This window comes from Prionailurus viverrinus, chromosome C2 (genome assembly GCF_022837055.1).
Source record: "Prionailurus viverrinus isolate Anna chromosome C2, UM_Priviv_1.0, whole genome shotgun sequence".
Lineage (NCBI taxonomy): Eukaryota > Metazoa > Chordata > Mammalia > Carnivora > Felidae > Prionailurus > Prionailurus viverrinus.
In genome coordinates, this window is record NC_062569.1 from 92,473,274 (window position 1) to 92,492,508 (window position 19,235).

Consider the following 19,235-nt stretch of genomic DNA (forward strand, 5'->3'; position numbering starts at 1 on the left):
GTCAGTGGTGACCAGACAAAGGTTTTTATTGATTGGTATGGGAGAAAGCTTGTTTAGAATGGAGCCTAGAGAGAATGAAAGAATAAAATTTGAAATCGTGAATATAACAAAAACATTTCAAAGATTTTGCATTAAAGAAAAAGAAATGAAATGGAGCGTTATAGAGGGATAGATTCAAGACAGAGTGTCTCTCTTTTATTTACTCATTTACTTTTAGATTTTAAGTAATCTCTACACCCACTGTGGGGCTCAAACTCACGACCCCAAGATCAAGAGTTGCATGCTGTACCGACTGAGCCAGCCAAGCACCCCAAGTTTTTCTCCTTTAGTGGGAGAAAGAACAGCATGTTTATTTGCTGATCTAGCAGAAAGATAAGTATTTATTATAACTATAATTACACAATTAGGTATAAAGGAAACAGGAAAAGTTGCTGGATTGACTTTGAGTATACAAATAGAGAAGTTGGCCAAGTTGGGAGCTTACACAGTTTAGTCATAATAACAGGAGAGAATACAGAGACCATGGAGATATAAGCAGACAGGTTGGTAGATGTGGTGTTTGAAGTTATATGCTTGTTTCAATTTTCTCAGTAAAAGAGGACACATGGTCATTAGCTGACATTGAAAATAGTGGAGGAGGTATTTGAGGTTTGAGGAGAGTGGAGAAAATATATGATTGAGAGTGTGGGAGAGAGGATATTACCCAGCAGCATAGGAACCTACTTGAAGTTATTGGTGATTTATTTCAAAATGAGACTATTTATTGTGGTTATGTTTTTCTCCAGCCATGTTCAGCTGCCCAGGCATATAAATAAGCAGGGAGAAATAAATTTAACCAGGATTGTAATTAAGCTGAATTTGCATGTGTGATATTGTGATTTATAATAAACATTTATTTTGGTCTTTATTCTGTATCTGGCACTGAGCTGCTAAAACCTTTGGAATTTCCTCAAGGAGGAGAAAAACACAGGTGTCTTTTATTATGTTAATGAGGTGACTTTTGGATCTTACCCAAGGATAGGGGCTGGTTGCCAGAGGAACCAGCTGTGTTTAGAGGGTTGGTACCTTTAGTCCCATCCCTTCCCAATCTCCGGAGAGGAGGGGCCTGGAGATTGAATTCAACCAATGATCAATGATTTAGTCAATCATGCCTAAGTAATGAAGCCTCCGTAAAAACCCAAAAGGAAGGGCTTTGAAGAGCTTCCGGGTTTGTGAACAGGTGTTAGTGCAGGGAGACTGACGCTCCTGGAGAGGGTATGGAAACTCTGTGTTCTTTTCCACATACCTTACCCACGCATCTCTTCCACGTGGATGTTCATCTGTATCCTTTCATAATAAACTGGTAAATGGTAAGTAAACAGTTTTCCTGAGTTCTGTAAGCCACTCTAACAAATTAATTGAACCCAAAGAGGGGGTTGTGGGAACCTCAGATTTATAGCCAATGTGTCAGAAGCACAGGTGACAAACTAGACTGGTGATTGACATCTAAAGGAAAGAGAGGGAGCAGTTTTGTGGGAATGAGTTCTTAACCTGTGGAATCTGACAATTATCTCCAGATAGTGTCAGAATTGAGTTAAACTGTGGGACACCCAGCTGGTGTTGCAAAGACCTGCTTCTTATGGGGAAAAACCTCTCCACATGTGGTGTCAGAAATGTTGTGAGTGTGGAAGCAGTTTGAAAGAGGCACACAGAAGAAACACACAGAAGGAGGAAGCACTGTGTTTTTCCCTGCACAGGAGTAAAGAATTGTAGATTTTTCCATCCTAGCCTATGTAAAGTGGCATTTGTAGAAACAGCATCACCTGGAAGCTTGTTAAAAATGCAAATCCTCAGACCCCACCCCGGACCTGTTTAATTAGAAACTCTGAGGGTGGGGACCAATAATCTGTGTTGTAACAAACCCTCCAAGTGATTCTGATACAGACTAAGGCATAACTACAGGGAATGGATAACCTTAAGGTGCTTTTCCACTCTAAAATTCAATGATTGAGTACAGTTCAAATTTCCATATCATTGAATAGAATTTGCTGTCAAGACAACCACAGTAAATTAAAGTGAAAAGATTCCTTAAAAAAAGAGTTGGCTTTTCTTTATTGAGAGGTTTTTGATTACAGATTCAATCTCCTTAGTAGTTATAGATCTGTTCAGACTTTTTATTTCTTTATGATTCAGTCTTGGTATGTTATATGTTTCCAGGAACTTATCCATTTCTTTTAGGTTGTCTGGTTTATTTGCATATAATTGTTCATAGTAGTCTCTTATGATCTTCTAATTAGGCTTTCTCTCTTTTCCATGGTTATTTGTAAAACACATTGGAAACCAGCTTCATAGTTTTCTCTATTGTATACCTCTTTTTTAAAAAAATACTTTTTTTAGAGCACTTGTAGGTTTACAGAAAATTGAGCAAGTAGTACAGAGAGCTCCCATATGACCCCTTTGTCCTTTATTAACATCTTGTATTAATGTGGTACATTTGTTACAATTGGTGAGCTGGTATTGATATTAACTAAAGTCTGGAAGGAACAGGAGAATAATGACATAGAAAATTGGAGAAGACAGGTTCCCATTATATATCTTTAACTAGATGAGGAAAAGCTTTGCAACTACTTACTAACTAGATACCACATTATTAAGTTAAATCTATACTTATTTTGTAATTTGCCATCATTTTTAGTCTATGTCTGTTTGCTAAGAATGCTAAAGGACTTCCCTACAATATTGAGAGATCTGTTAAGTCAGTTCCAGAGAATGTTTATTTCTAAGCTTGTGAAATAGAAAACCACATTTTTTAGAATATCTCTTAAAAAACTGTCTTTCACTTATGGTTGTAAACTTTTGTACACAAGAGATAAATTTTCACCTTTAAACTTGTGAGGAATGCCTGGCACATATTAGGTGTCCAATATGTATAACGACTTATTGAGTTAAATAGTGGATTGAATTAATGTTTAATAATTCATTATGACCTCACTAATCTGGCTTTAACTCAACCAATATAAGAGAATTGTGCATATTTCCTTAAAATAAGGAATGTAGTAAGAGATGTTTTCTCATCGTGAAATATGTTTACAATTAAAATACAGTGATCCTAGCAGATTAACTTTTAAAATACAATGCATTTTATGGGCTGAATTGTGTCTCCACCAAATTCATGTGTTGAAGGCCTAGAACCCAGTACCTCAGAAGGTAAAACCTTTAAAGAAGCAATTAAGAGGAAGTTGTTAGGGTGGCCCCTAATCCAAACTGGTGTCTGTCTAAGAAAAAGTTAGCATACATAGGGAGACACTAGGGGTACATGCACACTGAAGGACAGCCATGTGAACACATGGCACCTTTGGTGATCTGCAAGCCAAGGAGAGAGGCCTCAGAAGAAACCAAATCTGTTGACTCCTTAATCTTGGCCCTGTAGTCTCCAGAAGTGTGAGAAGATCAACTTCTGTTATTTAACACATACACATACACATAAATACGTTTATCTAAATTTGCCACACTAGGAGAGAGCTGACTATTCCACCTACATTAAGTAAATATCTATAAGAATTTGGTACACCAGTTAAGAAAACAAAACTCTCTCTAACCTGGCATACCGTATATATGTATTCTTTTAAAATAAAATTCCTTATCCTATATATTAATAAAATTCCTTTTTTATTTTTTTACCTAAAAACTGTCTGAAAAACATTTCTTATACATAGGAAATACAAAGCAAAAGTTACTGAGAACAAAATTTTAAATGTTCAAAGGAATTGCGTGAGGAATCACATTCATTTCTTTGAAAAGAAAAAAAGATAATTCAAGTAGGAAGAAGATACTTTGCTTTAAGAAAAATATATGCTTTAGCAACAGTACTCATAACTTAGGTCAAATTCTTCAGGCGCTAGGATAAAAAGGAAAGAAATTGTGTGGTATGCTTTTGAAACAAGATGGAAAGTTTACTGAAGATTTTCAAAAGCTATGTAGTGCTTCTAACTTAATTGTTCTGAATTTGTCAGGGATGATATAGGCTCTGCTCTGGCCTAGAACTTTAGAGAAGTACTTCATTAAATACTTTAACTTTTGCATTAAGGTTTTCCTTAGTGTTTTTCAGAAACTTTTTCCCCAAGGCATTGTTTAGGTGGGCAGTTATACAGTTTACTACCATAGAAATGATTATACTATTTTATCCTAATGAATGGTAAGTTGCTATATGACAAATGTTGGGGTAGTATATGATTTATGAAATTCTCAATAGTTTCCAACATACAGAATGCTTATAGTCTTCCAGATCAATACAAATTAATGTTATACATTATCTTATGTCAAAATGTGAAAAATAGCAATTAAGGAATAAAATAAGAACTCTTACCACTTGGAAATACCATGACTGGTTCTGTAAATCTTTGTTCATCTGCTGAAGGTAGGTTCAGGGAGATGATTAACACCATTCCCAGACTAGTTCCAACAAACAAACAAGGGGAGACTGTAGAGTCATTTTTCCGAGCAAAAGACTCCATGAAGTATAGTGCTGTAATTGCTTCTTTAGAATCTTTGTCAATACTGGAGATGCTCGAACTTCTAGAACGATTATAGGAATTCTCTCGGCTTTCTATGGATGTTTAGAAGAACAAAAATTAAGTTAGTGTATTTCTATAAGAAGTAAAGTCAGACTTCATACATGAAAAACAAAATTATGAGAGGGAAGTAGAATTTGGTTCCTTGTTAACTGATCTGGAAGACAGCTTGTCCAATTCACCAGCTTATTTTGATAATGAAGAGACTGAAGTCCAGAAGTATAAATCATAAACTTAGGCAGAGCTGGGACCAGAACTTGGGACTCCAGAGTTCCAGGTCACCATGTTTTTTCCCCTACATTACCTCCTCTATTAGTTGAAATTTTCTAATCTGGGGAAAAAATATTTAGTCTAAGTAATAAAGGTTACAAGAATTTCTGGTACCATTTTAATTATGCTTCTGTATCTCAATTATTGAAAATATTCCTAATGATTTCTTGGCAATTCCCTCTTACGGACAAAATTATGACTACTTACCTGAAAGGTCACAAATGTTCTGTGGTGAATACATGTCCCTAACTAACACAATTTTTGGTTTTGCTATATTTGGAGTAACTATAGTTGTAAAAATTGGAGTATTTACCAAGGCCAAAGAACAAATGTCGTATCCCGGAACTACTTTCAGGTTACCTACCTTGAATCCAAATCCAGTTGTAACTTTTCCTAGGACCGGATCAGAAGCTATAGACCGTGCCATCTCATTGTTAATGGTAATCTTTCTGAGGGGGCTTCAGCCCACCTACAGGAAGCAGGATAGTTGCAAGTTTTCCTGCTCATCAACACTCATACATGTGCACACTCCAACAAGCATAAACTCATCCTCAGTTAAAGGAACTCGAGGCAGGTTTTGTTCTTATAATTGCTCTGGAATACAAGTTCCTCATATTCCTTTTTTTCTACATATTCACTCCTTCCTTTATAGGTACAAGTGTGACTCATTTTTATAAAAAGAGTTAAATATAAGTTCCTTAGATTATCCTTTTTCTAGAAAGACAAATATAGTATTCCTAATTTCCCCCTTATATCCCTCAGCAAGTCTGTAAAAATATTCGTAATAAAATTTAGAGATGAGAGGGAGCTTGGATATAATCTATATAACTTTATAGATTTAGAGACCGAGATACAGAGTTAAGCAATTTCCCCAGAATCCAGTACAAATTAGAGGCAGAAATGTCTGAAAGTCAAAATTCTCAACTCTCAAGCCAGTGATTAAGAGTGCTATTTCTATAACCTTTACATTTTGCTTTTATTATACAAATCCTAGCTAAAATGCTTTCAAAATTTTTTCATTCATAGTGTATCAACATTCAAGGTTGTTTCTCACAGACACCTATGAGAGAGATAAATTCATTATTTGCATGTCAATGAACCAGATTTAGTATGGTATAATAATTAAAATAGTTTTTAAATTAAAATTTTTGAATAGTAATATAGGTCATTACTATCAAATTTATTGAGGGGTGGTAAATGGGGAATTACTTTATAGACTAGAATTACCATAGAAAATCTTCCTAAGATTTTTTTTTCCATATCTTTCCCTAAAGTTGTCAGCAAGACAGTAGCCACTAAGTTAGAAGATTCCTTTTTTCCTCCCTGTCTAAAACTTTCTGGCCTTTTAGCTCTTATACTTTAATCCCTGCTCCAATACTCATTCCACTAATAAGCAATCATTTAAAAAACATATGAAGATGAAGATTGCAAACTTAAGAACTTAAGATCTTGCCTTTTTCTTTTTTTTTTTTTTAATTTTTTTTTTTCAACGTTTATTTATTTTTAGGACAGAGAGAGACAGAGCATGAACGGGGGAGGGGCAGAGGCAGAGGGAGACACAGAATCGGAAACAGGCTCCAGGCTCCGAGCCATCAGCCCAGAGCCTGACGCGGGGCTCGAACTCACGGACCGCGAGATCATGACCTGGCTGAAGTCGGATGCTTAACCGACTGCGCCACCCAGGCGCCCCAAGATCTTGCCTTTTTCTTGGTCACGTTCACTTGACAGTTGAGGAAATTAGGGTTGCAAGACATTAACTACAGATAGAGACACTAAAAGCTCACCATTGAGATGGAAGGAGACTCTGTTGCTGGGGGTCTTCAGAACAAATTAAAGCATAGGTCTCCCTTTGTACAAGAGAAGGTGTCTACCAATAAGCAGAGCCATCCTGGTTTTAGAGATGAAGAAGGAGGTGTAGCAAGGAATGGATTTGGAATCATGGCCACAGTTTGACCAATCTCTCAGTTATTCATTGCTGAGAGCTGACTATAGTTTTAAATATCTTTTACATGTAATTTATATCCCTTGCCCTCTAGCTCTCATTATTATGGTATATCAAATTTTAATTGTATCCACAAAAATTTGTATGTTTAACTTACCTTCTGCTGTGACTGGTAAAGAAATTTCCATGCAAGCAGCTGATTGTGCTTTCCGAAATGGTGGTCTTCCAGGACCCCAGCGATTTACTTTTGAAACATCAGCACTAGACAGACGTTTTCCAGAACTGCAACTCTGAGAGGTTGGACTTGTGCAGTGTCCGTTTACATGATCTGTACCAGGAGGAAGAAGGCAGCATAAATACCACAAGTAAATCTTCATATATAAAGGAATCTGAATGTGTAGATTAGTAAATGAAGAGTGATAATTCATTTTTTTCAAAACATACAAAGATGGCTAAGTCCTCACTATTTTAAGAGTGAGTCACATTTTCAGTAGTTAGCCAAAAACTTCATACGATTTTTATTAAACATAAGTTCATTTTTAATATTTGACTGTTAACATAGTTTAAAATTTATTGTCTCCATTAAGTATTTTATCATTTAATGGCAGTACAAAATAGGTTATAGTATTCAACTTTCTTTTGCATAATTTAAATATGCACCTATTTATATAAGTTTTGGAAGAAACTCAAGTGCTTGGAGTTTAAAATATAGAATGGAAGTATCTTACTGTGCAGTTGAAAATGGTACTTAAGAATAATGACTCTTAAGCCAGACTGCCTGGGCTCAAATCCTAATTCTACCATTTACAAATTATACAAATTATTGTAGTCCTCCATACTTTAATCTCCTTTTCTGTAAGTTGGGAATATTATCTACTTCACGGATATTTTGCGATAATTCATGTCACATGCCAGAACACTTCTTAGTATATGGTAAATTCTGAACAAAAATTATTATTGTCATTCTTATTCCAGACAAATAGTACTATTTACTTAGAGCTCATGAGTTTAGCTCTGTTGTGATAGAACTTAAAAAACCTGTAAATAATAGCACTAAAAATGGGTCTTATTTTTTTTAATCCTGATATATAATATTTGAAACATCATCTCATAGTTCTGCAATATTCAGAATACATTTTAAAATGTGCTTTGGACATTCAAAGGGTAATAGAGTTAAATGGAGAAGAATCATGTTTAATGTCCATGTGGTACTAAGTGTCCACTCCATTATAGCTTTTCTGTATTGTAGAATTTGAAAAGTGTCCATTTTCTGGATATCCTTGAGCTAGTGCAAGCATGACAATTAGGTCTTACCATTTATATGCATTAGTGTTTCTTTTACTATTTTCAAAAAGGAGAGTTAACATTTATCAAATATTTAAATGCCAGACACTATATAAACATTACCCATTTAATTTTTTTGAGGGGGGGGTAAAAAATGGGAGAGGCGGAGAGAGAATCTTAAGCAGGCTCCATGCCCAGTGATTGTGACACAATGACCTGAGCAGAAATCAAGAGTTGGCTGTTTAACTGACTGAGCCACCCAGGTGCCCTAACGCTACCCATTTAAGGTTAATAACAGCCCTACAGGGTAGATCCTTTTATTATCCTGATTTTGCAGCTGAGGAAACTGAAGCTCAGAAAAAAGGGTTTGGATACTTTGGAAAAGTATCTAATAATATATAAATAGTATTCATGGGGGCAGAATTTGGATCCAGATTTTCTCAGTTACTGTGTATATACTTAAAAACTGGGCCACAGGGCCACTTTAAAATATTTTGGTAAGGGGTAGAAGTTTTGAAGACACATATAGTAGGGTTTAGGAGCAGCCTGTGTAATGCGTATTGAGATCCAAGTCTTTTGGGGCCAGTCATCTTCCGTATTAACACAGATTTCAGAAATCCCAGATCTCCCAGATGGAAAGACAGAAATATCCCTTGATGAGTTAGCCATAGGGAAGCTGAAGTCAAGAGCTCTACCCCTCCTGCACTATCAAATGTAGTCTTGTAAACAGCAAAAATACTGAGAGCAACTTCTGGCACTAACAACATCTGACACAACACTGGCACTAACTAGAATGAATTAAAAAGGACAACTTTGGGGGTATAAATTGCAAAAATAAGCCATACATCTGTTGGAAAGAGTTGCCCCTTCCTCAGACATGATGTGTTGGTTGGAGGAAAAGTTGCTTTGTTAATTGACTTAATGTTGGTTTGCTTGATTAATTTGTTTTAGCAAGAAAGGAATTTATTAAAGGATATTAGGAAGTTCGGAAGCTCAGACAGAAACTATGAGGTGTACTCAGAAGCTTGCAGCCCCAAACAATGTCCAACCACACAGGATAATGTTTTACTTAAAAAAAAAAGTCAGTGACTCAGCATTGATGATTCTGGAGCTACATGCTAGGAGCTGTGCTATTGCTGGCCTGGTTCAGCAGGACATCTCTGCCATCGTAATCCCAAAACTAAGGTTTATGTAATTTTTAATTTGTCTTTATTTTAGTGTTTTTTGACTGTCAACATTCTCTACTTTTTTGCTGACTTTTTTTTTGAGGTTTTTAAGCTTTTATTTTTAGAATATTTTTTCTGAAGAATTTTAAGCTGAAAACCTGGATGGACAGAATCTTAGTCTTCCCCTTGATGAGCTTAATTTTTATCTCCAGTTTTAATTTGATTCTTCTATAGCAAAATTTTCTTGGCTATATTTTTGTTGTCAAAGTTAAAAATGCTTTGAATGAGCAAAGGTTTATATGCCTTGAGTTTAATGGTTAGTCTCTGAAATGCAAAGTTTCAAAGAGCTTCTTCCTCTTTATTTTTCAATAATTAACCATTTGTTTTTTAAAGTTTAACTTATAATTTGTTCATTTAAATGGATGTTTAAAACTAACTTTACAGTTTTAGGGAAAATAATTTCTTACTGAAACCATTGCCTTAGGCTTTGTCGGTGATGAATAGAATGCTTTAACTTGAAATAACTATTGTTAAAATTTCAGCTTCATTGAGGTAAAACTGACATTTAAAATTGTAACATTTAAAGTATACATCAAGGGGTGCCTGGGTGGCTCTTTTGGTTAAACATCCAACTTTGGCTCAGGTCATGATCTCACAGTTCATGAGTTCGAGCCTCGTGTCAGGCTCTGTGCTGACAGCTCAGAGACTGGAGCCTGCTTTGGATTCTGTGTCTCCTCTTCTCTCTGCCCCTCCCCCACTCACACTCTGTCTTTCTCTCAAAAATAAATAAACATTAAAAAAATAATAAATTGCACATCACTGATATATATACAAACTGGGAATGTATTCCCACTATCTAATTAACATGCCCATCACTTTATTTATTTTTTGTGAGAACATTAAGTTCTCCCTTAGCAAATTTCAATTATACATTACTGTGTTGTCAACGATAGTCATCATGTTTTACATTAGATTCTCAGAACTTACTCATCTTATAGCTGAAAGTTTATACCCTTTTACAAACCCTTCCCTATTTTCCCTACCCTCAGCTACTGGTTACCACTTTTCTACTCTGTTTCTATAACTTTTTAAAAAAATATTCATCATATAAGTGATATACCATGCAGTATTTGTCTTTGCCTGGCTTATTTCACTTCATGTAATGCCCTCAAGGTCCATCCATGTTTTTGCAAATGGCAGGATTTCCATCTTTTTCATGGCTCAATAATATTCCATTGTGTATATATACCATGTCTTCTTTATCCATTCATGCATTTATAGGCCCTTAGGTTGTTTCCCTATCTTAGCTATTGTGAATAATGCTGAAATGAACATAGGACTGCAGACAGTCCTTCAATACCCTGTTTTCATTTCCTTTGGATGTATACCCAGAAGTGAGATTGTTGGATTATATGGTGGTTCTATTTTTAATTTTTGAGGAACCTCCTGTGTTAAGGGCCAGGGCTGGTTTGCACAAGCACACCCTAATGCCGCTGTTAATCTTTATCTTGAGAATGTATAGATCCCGTCTTCTCTCTGTTATTTCCCATAAGCAAGATATGTAGAAAACATGTTGTTCAGCATTCCAGGTCAGGGGCTCTAGGGCTGGCCAACTTGGAGTATCACCTTGATAATGCAAATGTCCAGGTGGTGAGTTCTGATATCATTGGAACATTTGCTGTGCAAGGAAAGGCAAAGCTACAGAGAATTCCTAGGATAATTGCTACACTATAAAAGTTTGCTGTGTTTAGTTTCCAGCAGCAGATGCTTTGTTCAGTTGGCCACTCCTGGGCTCCCTGTATGTAAGTGCCCCCAATAAACCTAGATCTCGATCACTGTTTCTGGGTCATTCCTTTGGTCTTGCTGGGTTGTCACCCACCTTTGGCATAGAGTCTTCAGGAATGTGATTACACACCTCCATACTGTTTTCCATAGTGGCTGCACCAATTTACATTCCTACCAACACTACACAGGGTTCCCTTTTCTCCACACTCTTAACACACTTGTTAATTCTTTTTGATGATACATACCATAGCAGGTATGAGGTGATACCTCGTTGTGGTTTTGATTTGCATTTCTCTTATGATTAGTGATGTTAAGCACCTTTTCATGTACCTATTGGCCATTTATATGTTGTCTTTGGAAAAGTGTCTATTCAGTTCCTCTGCCCATGTTTTTTTTTTTTTTAAAGTAGGCTCTACATCCACCATGGGGCTTGGACTCACAACCCCTAGATCAAGAGTTGCATGCATTATTGACTGAGCCAGGCAGGCACCCACCTCTGCCCATTTTTTTAATCTGAGTTTTTTTGCTATTAAGTTATATGAATCCTTTATATATTTTGGATATTAACCTTTTATCAGATATATACTTTACAAACACTTTCTCCCATTCAGTAGATTGCCTTTTCATTTTGTTGGTGGTTTCCTTTACTATACAGAAGCTTTTTATTTTTATGTAGTCTCACTACATCATATTTTTGCTTAATTTTGCATATATTTTCTTTGTTTTTGGTTTCAAATAAAAAAAATGCCAAAACCAATGTCAAGGAGCTTACCATCTCTGTTTTCTTCTTGGAGTTGTATTGTTAAAAGTCTGTGTTCAAGTCTTTAATCCATTTTGAGTTGATTTTTGTGCATGGTGTAGATAGTGGTTTGGTTTCATTCTTTTGCATGTGGATGTACAGTTTTTCTAGCACCATTTATTGAAGAGATGATCCTTTCCCTATTGTATATTCTTGGCTCTTTTTTTGTAAATTAATTGAGTGTGTGTGTGTGTGTGTGTGTATGTGTGTGTGCATTTCTGGGCTTTCTATTGTTTCATTGATTTGTGTCTATTTTTGTGTTGATACCAAACTGCTGTGATTGCTATAGCTTTGTAATATAGTTTGAAATCAGAAAGTATGATGCCTCTTTGCTCTTCCTTCTCAAGATTGCTTTGTCTATTTAGAGTCGTTTGTGGTTCTATGCAAATTTTTAGGATTATTCTATTTTGGTGAAGAATGTAATTGGAATTTTAAGGGGGATTTCACTGAATCTATAAATTGCTTTGGGCAGTATGGACATTTTAACAATATTAATTCTTGCAACCCATGAGTATGAACTATCTTTACATTTATTTGTGTCTTTTTAAAAAAAATTTTTTTTCAACGTTTATTTATTTTTGGGACAGAGAGAGACAGAGCATGAACGGGGGAGGGGCAGAGAGAGAGGGAGACACAGAATCAGAAACAGGCTCCAGGCTCTGAGCCATCAGCCCAGAGCGCGACGCGGGGCTCGAACTCACGGACTGCAAGATCGTGACCTGGCTGAAGTCGGACGCTTAACTGACTGCGCCACCCAGGTGCCCCCATTTATTTGTGTCTTTAATTCTTAATATCTTACAGTTTTCAGTGCACAGATCTTTTACCTCCTTGGTTAAACTTATTCCTAAGCATTTTATTCTTTTTGATACAACTAAATAGGATTTTTAAAATTTCTCTAATTGTTTGTTGTTAGTGTATAGAAATGCAACTGAGCTTTATATATTGATTTTCTATTCTGTAACTTTGCTGAATGTGTTAGTTTTAGTATTTTTGGTGGAGACCTTATGGATATATATATATATATATATATATATATATATTCTGCAGATAGACAATTTTACTTCTTGTGTTCTTATTTGGATGCCTTTTATTTATTTTTCATGCCCTGGAGAGTATTTCAGTACTATGTTGAACAAAAGTGGTGACAGCGGTCTTTCTTGTCTTGTTTCTGATCTTGGAGTAAAAGCTTTCACTTTTCCACCATTGAATATGATGTTAGCTGTGCCTTGTCACATACGATCTTTATTATGTGAGGCACATTCCCTCTATTCCCACTTGGTTGTAGTTTTTGTTATGAACAGATAGTGAGTTTTGTCAAATGCTTTTTCTTCATCAATTGAGATGATGGATTTTTATTTTTCATTTGGCTAATATGATGAATCACATTGACTTGAATATTACCCTTGATCATAAGATCCTTTCAATGTACTATTGAATTTGGCTTGCTAATATTTTGTTGAGGAGTTTTACATTTATGTTTAGCAGAAATATTGGCCTATAACTTTCTTTTCTTGTAGTGTCCTTGAAAAAATGAGTTAGGAAATTTTCCCTACTCTGATTTTTTGGAAGAATTTGAGAAGGATTGTATTAATTCTTTAAATGTTTAGTAGAACTCAGCAGTGGAGCCATCTGGTCCTAAACTTTTATTTGTTGGGAGGTTTTAAATTAGTGACTCAATCTCCTTGCTAGTAATTGGTCTTTTTGATTTTCTAGTTCTTCATGATTGTCTTGGTAGGTTGTATTTTTCTAGAAATTTATCTGCTTCTAGAATCTCCAATGTTTTGGCATTCAATTGTTAATAGTGGTCTCATGATCCTTTGTGTTTCTGTGGCATCAGTTATAATGTCTCTTTCACTTGTGATTTTCAGTCTTGGTGAATCTGGCTAAAGGTTTGTCTATTTTGTTTCTCTTTTTTAAAAAATCAGCTCTTAGTTTCCTTGATCTTTTTGATTTGTGTTGTTAGCCTCTATTTCATTTATTTCTGCTCTGATCTTTATTTACTTTCTTCCACTAATTTTGGGTTTCATTTGTCCTTTTTCTAGTTCCTTGAGGTAGAAAGGTAGGTTGTTTTGTTTGAGATCTTTTTTGTTTTCTTGTGAAGGAGCTAAGTTGGCAGTGTAGAAGGAGGATCCCACACTTGTCTCATCACTTGAACAGAGCTGGATAACTGTCAAATCATTCTGAATACTCAAATTGGTCTGAGAACTGACAGAATAAACTGCACAACTAGAGGGAGAGAAGAGGCCACTATTGAGGAAGGTAGGAAGTGCAGAGACCAGGTTTGGGGGAGAAATGGAACATGGGTGCTGTGGACAGGAAGGAGTCCTGGTTGCAGAGAAAGCCAAGAGAGAGTAGAGTGCACAGGGATAAGTATGAGGAGAACAATTTCCCAAAGCCATTGGCTGTGAAAATGAATGGGGCTGAATTTTGTGAAATTTTGCAACCAGGGGGCTGAAAGACTGGAGTTTTAGAGGTCTGTGGGCTTCTCTGGGATAGAGACCTGAGGATGCTGCCCTATTCCTGGAGCAAAGGCAGGAAAACAACTCCAGGGCAGATTGCATGATGTGAGGATCACCTAAGGGGCACAGGGAGAGCCTGTTCATTCCCTGTGGAGCACATCTGTGACAGGAGGCATTGCCTCTCTGGTGGTAAAATAACCAGCCAGCCCCATTTCCTCCTCCCACCCCTCAGCAGAGGTGCAGAGATACCTGCTAAAGGCCACTAACCAGGACACTGGCTGTTTAGCCTGTGAGACAGGAAACCATCAAAATCCTAGAGAACACAGATAGTAACTCCTTTGATATCAGCCACAGCAACATCTTACTAGATATGTCCCCTGAGGCAAGGGAAACAAAAGCAAAAATAAATTATTGGGACTTCATCAAGATAAAAACCTTCTGTTTAGTGAAGGAAACATTCAACTAAACTGGGAGGCAACCTTTGGAATGGGAGAATATATTGGAATGGGAGAGCAAATGATATATCTGATAAAGGGTTAATATCCAAAATCTATAAAGAACTTATCAAACTCAACATTCAAAAAATAAATAATCCAGTTAAAAAATGGGCAGGAGACAAGAATAGATATTTTTCCAAAGAAGACCCCGAGCTGGCTAACAGACACCTGAAAAGATACTCAACATCACTCATTATGAGGGAAATACAAATCAAAACTGCAATGAGATATCCTCTCGCACCTGTCAGAATGGCTAAAATTAATAGCACAGGAAACAAAAGATGTTAGAAAGGATGTGAAGAAATGGGAACCCTCTTCCACTGTTGGTGAGAATACAAACTGGTGCAGCCACTTTGGAAAGCGGTATGGAGGCTCCCCCAAAATTAAGAATAGAACTACTCTAGTATTCACCAATTGCACTATTAGGTATTTACTCAAAGGATACGAAAATACTAATTGGAATGGATACATGTGCATCAATGTTTAATTTTTTTAATGTTTAATTTTGTTTAATGTTTATTTTTAAGAGAGAGAGAGAGAGCAGGGGAGGGGCAGAGAGAATGGGAGACACAGAATCCAAAGCAGGCTCCAGGCTCTGAGCTGTCAGCACAGAGCCTGATGCGGGGCTCAAACCCACGAACTGTGAGATCACGACCTGAGCTGAAGTTGGACGCTTAACCAGCTGAGCCACCCAGGTACCCCTTGTATACCAATGTTTAAAGCAGCATTGTTGACAATAGCCAAATTATGGAAAGAGTCCAAATGTCCAGTTCTCTGAGTGATGAATGGAAAAGAGGAGGTGGTATGGTTAGGGCGCCTGGGTGGTTCAGTTGGTTAAGCATCCAACTTCGGCTCAGGTCATGATCTTGTAGTTCCTGAGTTTGAGCCCCATGTTGGGCTCTGTGCTGACAACTCAGAGCCCAGAGTCTGCTTCAGTTTGTGTCTCCCTCTCTCTCTGCCCCTCCCGTGATCATGCTCTGTCTCAAAAATAAACATACATTTAAAAAATTAAGAAAAAAGAAGAGGTGGTATGTACATATATATAATGGAGTATCACTCAGCCATTAAAGGAATGAAGTCTTGCCATTTGCAATGACATGGACGGAGCTAGAATGTATTATGCTAAGTGAAATAAGTCAGAGAAAGAAAATACCATATGATTTCATTCGTATGTGAAATTTAAGAAACAAAACAGATGAACTTGGGTGACGGGGGAGAGAGACAAACCAGAAAACAAACTCTTAACTATAGAGAACAAACTGAGGATTACAGGAGGAGAGGTGGGCAGGGGTTGGGTTAAAAGGGTGATGGGTATTAAGGAGGGCACATGTGATGAGTGAGTACTGGGTGTTGTCTGTAAGTGATAAATCATTAGATTCTACATCTGAAACTAATGTTACACTGTACGTTAACTGGAATTCAAATAAAAACTTAAAGAAAAAAATCGAAAAACATTCTTAGGAGGAGTTACGATAGCAGAGAAGTAGGGGGGCCCTAGGCTTTCTTTGCCCCTCAAACACAGCTGTATTGAGGTCAGATTACTTGGAACACCCAGGAAATAGATCTGTGGAGTGTCAGAAGGATTTCCACAGTTGGGGGGAGAAGCTTGGCAGTCTGGAGGTGCATGGATATGAATTGGGGGAGAGAAAAACAGCAGAGCTGCAGAGGGGAGGGAACTCTTCCTGTGGAGAGACAAAAGGGAAAGAAAGTGAGAGGAGTTGAAAAAGTGTGGCATCAAGTTAGCACAAGAGGAAAACCTCTCTGGACCATAGACGGGGAACAAGAAGTACAGAGTATCCCAGTTCTCCTTTGCAAACAGCTTTTGGAGCTCAAATTCTGAGGTCTTGCAAGTTTGTGATTTTCTCCAGAGTGGTGGGATACATGTTCCTAGGGAGGAGGGAGCTGGCCATCACATACATAGCATGGTGTAGACATCTCCGGGTGCACTGGAAGAGAACAGTCCTCTTCCTGGAGTACTTTTGGAAGAGGGTTTATTGCCTCCCCAAGAAAAAAAGACCCTCAGGTGCCAGCCAAAGGCCTTCCATCAGCAGGGTGGAGAGACTCTGCTCTGGAGGAGAGGAATGGATCCATGCCATGCTGGGTCCTTTCAGATGTTGGGTTTGAATCCCAGCCATGTGCCAAGGAGAAGGCATAGAAGGTTGTGGTGCAGAGCAAGCTGACTGCCCTTGCTATTCTGTAAGGGATGCTTGAATAGTGGAGGTTGGTCCAGGGGTGAGATATTGGGATGGCACCATTTTCCCACCCAACACCAACATAGTGGGACTTCAGAGAGCAACACAGCAGCCCCTAGTAGAGGGGGGAGCTGCTTACACCAAACCCTGTCCTTCCTTGCCTGGCAACTGTTTATTTATTGGGGCAAGACTGACTCTGAGTCCTGGGCCAGATAACTTCCCAGAGGAATTCTACCAGACATTTAGAGTTAATACCTCTTCTTCTCAAACTGTTCCAAAAAAATAAAATGGTAGGAAAACACCCAAATTCATCCTATGAAGCCAGTATTACCTTGTTTCCAAAACCAGACAAAGACCCCACTAAAAAGAATTACAGACCAGTATCCCTGATGAAACTGGATGTAAAAATTCTCAACAAGTTACTAGCAAATTGAATTCAGTAGTACACTAAAAGAATTATTCACCACGATCAAGTGGGATTTATTCCTGGGCTGCAGGTCTGGTTCAGTATTTGCAAATCAATCAACATGACACACCACATTAATAAAAGAAAGGATAAGAACCATATAATCCTTTGAATAGATGTAGAAAAAGCATTTGACAAAATAAAGCATCCTTTTTTGATAAAAACCCTCAAGAAAGTCAGGATAGAAGGAACATACCTCAACATCATAAAAGCCATATATGAAAGGCCTGCAGCTAATATCATCCTCAGTGGGGAAAAACTAAGAGCTTTCCCCCTAAGCTTAGGGACACAACAGGGATGTCTACTCTCACCATTGTTGTTCAACATAGTACTGGAAGTCCTAGCCTCAGCAATCAGACAACAAAAAGAAATAAAAGGCATACAAATTGGCAAAGTAGTCGACCTTTCACTCTTTGCAGCTGACATGATATTCTATGTGGAAAATCCAAGACTCCACCAAAAGTGCTAGAACTGATACATGAATTTAGGAAAGTTGCAGGATATAAAATCAATGTACACAAATCAGTTGTATTTGTATATACCAATAATAAAGCAGCAGAAAGAGAAATCAAGGAATTTATACCATTTACAATCACACCAAAACCCATAAGATACCTAGGAATAAACCTCACCAAAGAGGTAAAAGATCTGTATGCTGAAAACTATAGAAAGCTTATGAAAGAAATTGAAGAAGAGCCGAAGAAATGGAAAAACATTCTACTTTTGTGGATTAGAAGAACAAATATTGTTAAAATGCCAATACTGAGCTCGGAGGGAAGATGGCGGCGTAGGAGGACGCTGGGCTCACCGCGCGTCCTGCTGATCACTTAGATTCCACCTACACCTTCCTAAATAACCCAGAAAACCGCCAGAGGATTAGCAGAACAGAGTCGCCCGGAGCCAAGCGCAGACGAGAGGCCCACGGAAGAGGGTAGGAAGGGCGGCGAGGCGGTGCGCGCTCCACGGACTGGCGGGAGGGAGCCGGGGCGGAGGGGCGGCTCGCCGGCCAAGCAGAGCCCCCTAGTCTGGCTTGCAAAAGCGGAGGGGCCCGACTGACTGTGTTCCGACAGCAAGCGCGACTTAGCATCTGGGAGGTCATAAGTTAACAGCTCTGCTCGGAAAGCGGGAAGGCTGGAGGACAAAGGGAGGGAGAGCTGCTGAGCCCCTGGACGACAGAGCTCAGTTTGGTGGGGAACAAAGGTGCTCGCCAGCGCCATCTCCCCCGCCCATCCCCCAGCCAAAATCCCAAAGAGAACCGGTTCCTGCCAGGGAACTTGCTCTCTCCGAGCAAACACCCAACTCTGTGCTTCTGCGGAGCCAAACCTCCGGCAGCGGACCTGACTCCCTCCCGCTGCCACAGGGCCCCTCCTGAAGTGGATCACCTAAGGAGAAGCGAGCTAAGCCTGCCCCTCCTGCCCCTGTGCACCTTGCCTACCCACCCCAGCTATTACCCCAGATCCCCAGCATCACAAGCCTGGCAGTGTGCAAGTAGCCCAGACGGGCCACGCCACCCCACAGTGAATCCCGCCCCTAGGAGAGGGGAAGAGAAGGCACACACCAGTCTGATTGTGGCCCCAGTGGTGGGCTGGGGGCAGACATCAGGTCTGACTGTGGCCCCGCCCACCAACTCCAGTTATACACCACAGCACAGGGGAAGTGCCCTGCAGGTCCTCACCAAGCCAGGGACTATCCAAAATGACCAAGCAGAAGAATTCCCCTCAGAAGAATCTCCAGGAAATAACAACAGCTAATGAGCTGATCAAAAAGGATTTAAATATTATAATAGAAAGTGAATTTAGAATAATAGTCATAAAATTAATAGCTG

General features: G+C 38.4%; 1 protein-coding gene across 3 annotated transcripts in view; it reads right to left on the reverse strand.

The window, feature by feature from the left end:
* STXBP5L (syntaxin binding protein 5L) overlaps window positions 1-19,235 on the reverse strand; it is a 398,449-nt gene that overhangs the window by 15,067 nt on the left and 364,147 nt on the right. For all 3 annotated transcript variants that reach the window (XM_047876610.1, XM_047876607.1, XM_047876609.1), the window contains 2 exons: window positions 6,920-7,090; window positions 4,346-4,585 (listed from right to left, as the gene is read on the reverse strand). In XM_047876610.1, the coding sequence (XP_047732566.1) occupies window positions 4,346-4,585; window positions 6,920-7,090 (411 nt within the window). The remainder of the gene's footprint in view (window positions 1-4,345; window positions 4,586-6,919; window positions 7,091-19,235) is intronic.